This window comes from Dendropsophus ebraccatus, chromosome 1, assembly GCF_027789765.1.
Source record: "Dendropsophus ebraccatus isolate aDenEbr1 chromosome 1, aDenEbr1.pat, whole genome shotgun sequence".
Classification (NCBI taxonomy): Eukaryota; Metazoa; Chordata; class Amphibia; order Anura; family Hylidae; genus Dendropsophus; species Dendropsophus ebraccatus.
In genome coordinates, this window is record NC_091454.1 from 199,426,303 (window position 1) to 199,432,392 (window position 6,090).

The 6,090-nt window shown below is 45.4% G+C and overlaps 1 protein-coding gene across 1 annotated transcript; it reads left to right on the forward strand.

Annotated features, from left to right (window-relative positions):
- The first annotated feature begins 252 nt into the window (after positions 1-252).
- NEFM (neurofilament medium chain) lies at positions 253-5,852 on the forward strand. Its single transcript, XM_069963222.1, has 3 exons — positions 253-1,307; positions 1,980-2,104; positions 3,622-5,852. Exons 1-3 carry the CDS (start codon positions 270-272, stop codon positions 5,357-5,359), a joined length of 2,901 nt encoding a protein of 966 aa, XP_069819323.1. The 5' UTR covers positions 253-269; the 3' UTR covers positions 5,360-5,852.
- Positions 5,853-6,090: the final 238 nt, after the last annotated feature.

Consider the following 6,090-nt stretch of genomic DNA (forward strand, 5'->3'; position numbering starts at 1 on the left):
TAGAGAATGGCTTGAAGCTTTCTTCCTCCGAGCACCTTCCAGAACAGATCTCTGCTGCACACTGAAAGGGGGGAGGGGTAGGCACTGCACTAAACCAAGGAAAGCTCACCCCACGTGGAGAGTCAGAGCACCCCTCCCATCCCATAGCAGATCAATCAGGGAGCAGAGAGCCGGTTCCTGCCGTGTTAGCTGATCTTCCCTGCATATATAAAGGGCAGGCGAGAGAAAATCCTGCGCTGTGAGCCACACACACCAGAAAGTCTTCCAGCATGAGCTACTCTCTGGAAACATTAGGTAGCCCCTCTTATAGGAGGATGGCTGAGATCAGAACCAGCTATTCCAGGACAAGCAGTTCCCCTTCCAGCGGTTTCAGGTCTCAGAGCTGGTCCAGAAGCACCCCTAGCACCATCTCCTCCTCCTATAAGAGAAGCAACCTGGCAGCACCCAGAGGGTTCAGCTCCAGTGACAGTTTGGATCTTAGTCAGTCCTCTGCCTACAATGGTGACTTCAAGCAAGTCCGATCAAGCGAGAAGGAGCAACTGCAAGGACTCAATGACCGCTTTGCTGGTTACATCGAGAAAGTGCATTACCTGGAGCAGCAGAACAAGGAAATCGAGGCAGAAATCCAGGCCCTTAGGCAAAAGCAGAGTGGATACAGCCAGCTGGGTGAGATCTATGAGCAAGAGCTGAGAGAGTTGAGATCTAACGTGGAACATGTCAACCACGACAAGGCTCAGGTGCTTTTAGACACTGAGCACCTTGAGGAAGACCTGCAGAGGCTGAAGGACAGGTATGAAGAAGAGGTACGGATTAGGGATGACACAGAGGCCACCATCAGAGCCATGAAGAAGGACATCGAGGACACGTCCTTGATAAAGGTGGAGTTGGACAAGAAGGTGCAGTCCTTGCAAGAAGAGATCGCCTTCCTGAAGAACAACCATGAAGAAGAAGTCGGTGAGCTGCTAGCCCAGATCCAGGCCTCCCATATCACAGTGGAGAGGAAGGACTACCAGAAGACAGACTTAGCCTCTGCCCTTAGAGAAATCCGCTCCCAGCTGGAAGGGCACTCCAACAGCAACATGGTGCAGACAGAGGAAATCTTTAAGAACAGGTATGCCAAGCTGACAGAAGCTGCAGAACAGAATAAGGAGGCTATCAGGTCTGCCAAGGAGGAGATTGCAGAATACAGAAGACAGCTGCACAGCAAAACTGTAGAGCTGGAGTCAGTCAGAGGAACCAAAGAGTCACTGGAGAGACAATTGAATGATATCGAGGAGAGACATAACCATGACTTGGCCAGTTACCAGGTGAGTGCACTCATTGCTATCCATGGTGCTAAAATCAACTGTAGAAGTGATTGCTGTCCATGGTCCTGAAATCAACTGTAGAAGTGATTGTTGTCCATGGTGCTAAAATCAGCTGTAGATGTGATTGCTGTCCATGGTGCTGAAATCAGTGAGTTCAGTTATTTCTAAATAGTAGAGAGTCACTTACCTTTTATTCAACAGATGCTCTGGTTCCTCCAGGGTCCTAGGGTGGGATTTTCTATGGGTGTGTCACAGGGGGTGCAGGGTTAGCAAGTTCTGCATTAACACGTGTAGGGGGTGTGGTGCACTTGGACTTCATGACGCAGTGTGATTCCTTGTATGGGGGAGTGGCGCAGTGTAAAGTGACGCAGTATGGCTGTTCCTTATAGAGGGTGTGGTGCAATGACACTGCATTTCTGCAAGTGATCTGTGTGCAAGGGTGGGGGTGTGCAGCAGCTCAGTGTTACAGTATAGAGCTGAGTGGAGCAGAATAAACAAGTACCTGTTCAGATTCTGCTGCATTCAGTTAGTGTAATTAGGCATCTAATTCAGGAGGTGTGGCCCTGTGTGTGGTGCAATATGACAGTGCCTATGTGCACAGCTGCTGCAATGGATGGAGGTCACTGTATGTCCTATGACAGCTTCTGAGTCTTCATTTTCTTCCTCCTATAGGACACCATCCAACAGCTGGACAATGAGCTTAGAGGAACAAAATGGGAGATGTCCCGTCACCTGAGAGAATACCAGGATCTGCTCAATGTCAAGATGGCTCTGGATATAGAAATTGCTGCATACAGGTACAAGGGCAGAGCCAGCAGAATATTAATAGCACTGCAGAGACTGCAGCTAGCAGAAGGATGAGAAAACTTTCACAGCCCAGAGTGTGGGAGGAGGGAGACTAGAAGCAATGGCAGCCAATCAGACAGCATACCATTGGGCTCCTGCCATAAAGTCCTGAAATATTAGCCCAATATCCCAGTAGAAGCCCAGATGCCCAGGACAGTGAGACATTACTATAGATATAAAAACAAGCAACAAGAGAGATGAGAGGTCTTCACATCCCAGTATGCTGTATATTAACATCAACTAATAAAAGTATGGAGGCAAAGTTTTATAGCCACAATTACACATTAAAGAAATATAAACCCATTAGTGGAAGGTGGGGAGAGTATGAGCTGGTATGAGGATGTAAAAAAAATAAAGAGCTAATAAGGACATAGCTCATTGTGATTGTATAAGCAAAGTAAATCTAACCAACTACTAAAGTAGAGATGAGCTGAGTTTGTCATTGGTGCAACTCATGTAAATGACTAGATATAAGCTGAGTTTGTCATTGGCACAGTTCATGTACGTTATTATAGTTGAGCTGAGTTTGTCATTGGTGCAACTCACGTAAATTACTAGAGATAAGTTGTCATTGGCAAACGTAGATGGTTATAGATGAGTTGAGATGGTCATTGGCACATGTAGATTGTTATAGATGAGCTGACATGGTGATTGGCATACCTCATGTAGATTATTATAGATGAGCTGAGTTTGTCATTGGCACGCCTCATGTAGCTTATTATAGATGAGCTGAGTTTGTCATTGGCACGCCTCATGTAGCTTATTATAGATGAGCTGAGTTTGTCATTGGCACACCTCATGTAGCTTATTACAGATGAGCTGAGTTTTTCATTGGCACACCTCATGTGGATGACTAGAGATGAGTTGAATTCTTCAGTGGCACTGCTCATGTAGATGATTAATGATGGCTGAGTTTGTCATTGGCACACCTCATATAGATGACTAGAGATGAGTTTAGTTGCTCAGTCATGTAAAGGACCATAGTAGGGCTGAGTTTTTCATTGGCAGAACTCATAGATAAGTACAATGTGTTATCTATGAGTTACTATTTGACAGACTACAATGACAAATTGAGCTCTGCTACATCTGTATCATTAGTGTCTATTGTTCTATTGTTACATATTGTTACAGAGCTCCTGTACCTGTAGACATTTAGGGGTTGAACCTATATCACTTTTGATAGTAGTAGATAACTGTAAGCTCTCCATAATACTAAAGCAATTCCTTTAGTGCAGTAGTGTTTTATACTCTTTATGCTATTTGAAGGTTTCAACATTTAAAGAAACATTTTAGATATTATAGTCACAGATACATTGTTCCTAGTAAGAGACATGGGGTGGATGATATAAGATGCAGTAAATACTAAATAGATCAGGCCCTGCTCCAGGGATGACATTGTTGTATCTGGATTCTTCCTCTAATGTGATATGTCTTAGCAGAATAATTAGAGGGTCTCTTTTCTCCACAGAAAACTCCTTGAAGGAGAAGAAACCCGCTTTAGCTCATTCTCTAGCCTTCCTTCAGGACCCTCAGCTCCACAAAGACAAGCACCCATCACAATAACCTCAACCAGAATGCAGCAGTCAAGAGCAGAGCCCCCCAGAGTCAAAGTGCAGCACAAGTTTGTTGAAGAGATCATTGAAGAAACCAAAGTTGAAGATGAAAGATCAGATATGGAAGCAGCATTAGCTGCTATGGCAGAGGAGTTTGCATCAGGGCTTTTGGATGCAGAGGAGGAACAGGAAGAGGAAGGTGAGGAGGAGGAGGAGGAGGAGAAGGAAGAGGAGGTAGAGGATCAGGTAGAAGAGGAGATTGTAGCAGCTGTAGAATCTAGTGTACAGGCAGCAGCTCCTGGGGAGGAAGAAGAAGAGGGAGAGGGAGAGGAAGAAGAGGCAGAGGGAGAAGAAGGTGAAAAGGAGGAGGAGGAGGAGGGAGAAGCAGAAGAGGAAGGAGAAAAGGGTGAGGAGGAAGAAGAGGAAGGAGAAAAAGCAGAGGGAGAGGTAGAAGAGGAAGGGGAAAAAGAAGAAGGTGAAGAAGAAGAGAAAGCAGAAGGGGAAGCAGAACAAGAGGAAGAAGTGAAAGCAGAGGAAGGAGAAGGAGAAGAAGAGGAGGAGGGAAAGACAGAAGAAGAGGAAGGTGAAAAGGGAGAAGATGAGGGAGAGAAAGAGGGAGAAGAGGAAGGAGCAGAGGAAGCAGAAGCAGAGGTAGAAAGTGGGGAGGTAGAAGCTAAAGAAGAAGGTGGGGAAGGAGAAGCAGAAGAAGAAGGTGGGGAAGGAGAAGCAGAAGAAGAAGGTGGGGAGAGAGAAACAGAAGAAGAAGGAGCAGAGAAAGAAGTAGAAGAGGGGGAAACAGAAGAGGCAGAAGGTGAGAAAGATGCAGAAGGAACAGAGGAAGAAGCTACTGAGGAGACACAAGAGGATGAAGTAGTAGAGGAGCCTATTGTGGAGACTAAAGTTGTAAGGGTAAAAGCAGAAGCTCAGAAGGCAGAGGTAAAAGAGGAAACTCAAAAGGAAGAAGAAGAGGATAAAGAGGGTGATGAGGAGGAAGAGGGAGAGAAGGGAGAAGAGGAAACAGAGGAAAAAGCTGGAGAAGAGGAGGAAGAGGGAGCAGCAGATGAAAGCTCAGAGCAGCAAGAAGAGAAAGCAGAAACAGATAAGGGAAAAGAACAGGAAGAGGGAGAGGCAGGGGAAGAAGAAGAGACCAAAGAAGATGAAGAATCTGGAGAGGATAAAGAGGCTGAAGCAGGAGAGGAAAAGGCAGAATCCCCTGAAGAGAAAAGTGTGGAGGAGAAGATCATCCCTGCTTCTAAGGCAGCTTCTGTAGGAACAGAGAAAGAGGAAGCCAAAGAACAAGAAGAAACAGAAGAAGAAAGCAGCCCCAAAGATGAAGAGAAGGAAGATACAGCAGTAAATGGAGATGTACATGAAGAAAAGGAAGAGAGTGAAGACAAAGGCGTAGTCACCAATGGTCTGGATGACAGCCCCTCAGAGGACAAAGACAAAGCTAAGCAAACTGTTGTAATCACCAAAAAGATTGAGACAACAACTACAGAAGGTGAAGATGGTACCAAATACATTACAAAGTCTGTGACAGTCACCCAGAAAGTAGAGGAACATGAAGAAACCGTCCAGGAGAAGTCCACGTCCACAAAGAAGGTGGAAAAAGTCACTTCACATGCAGTAAAGGAAGTTTCAGAAAACAAGTGAAGACATAGTCACAGCACTTCCAGCAAGCAGCAGGACTGAAAAGCCATAAGATAAACTGCATGTAAAGTGACAGCTTCTAATGGGCTTCTAGCAGAAGGGGTTCTCTCGTGGGGTGGGGGCTCCAGACACTGTATTATTACCTGTGCAATACTCGGGGCGGGAAAATGCATGCAAGCTAGAGACGTGTCCCTCCCACACAACTTGGGGAATTCACTAACAAAAAAAATTCAACCCACTGCATGATTTGTCAAAGAAAGAACAAAGATTAGGGTTTCCTAAGTTGTTGTGGGTCTGGGGAAAGGTCTGAGATCCTTGAGAGTCCTGAGATGAAATATGCAAAGAACCATCTGAGCCAAAAAAGAGGGAGGGAGGGGACCATGAAACGGATGTTTTCTCGCCTTAATAAAAGAAACCTATCCTTATGTTTACCTCACTGGTGCAATTAATAGACTGCAGGTCATGGGAGAACCTGAAGGAAGGAGTAGAGACACAACTTGCTGTCAGTTTATGTCAAAGCAAAACCTTGCTCAATAAAAGGTCATATTGGAAATCCTTGACTTGTGTCTTATTGTAATGGGTTATGCCAACTAATAGCTGGGTATGTCAGGTCCGTTAAAGGGTTTTCCAAGACAGAACCCTTGACTGGACCCCCCACTGATCATGAGAACAGAGAATCCCCCTTTGAATGGTGAAATATTTAATCTCATGACTGGTGGGGGTCCCTGTGTTAG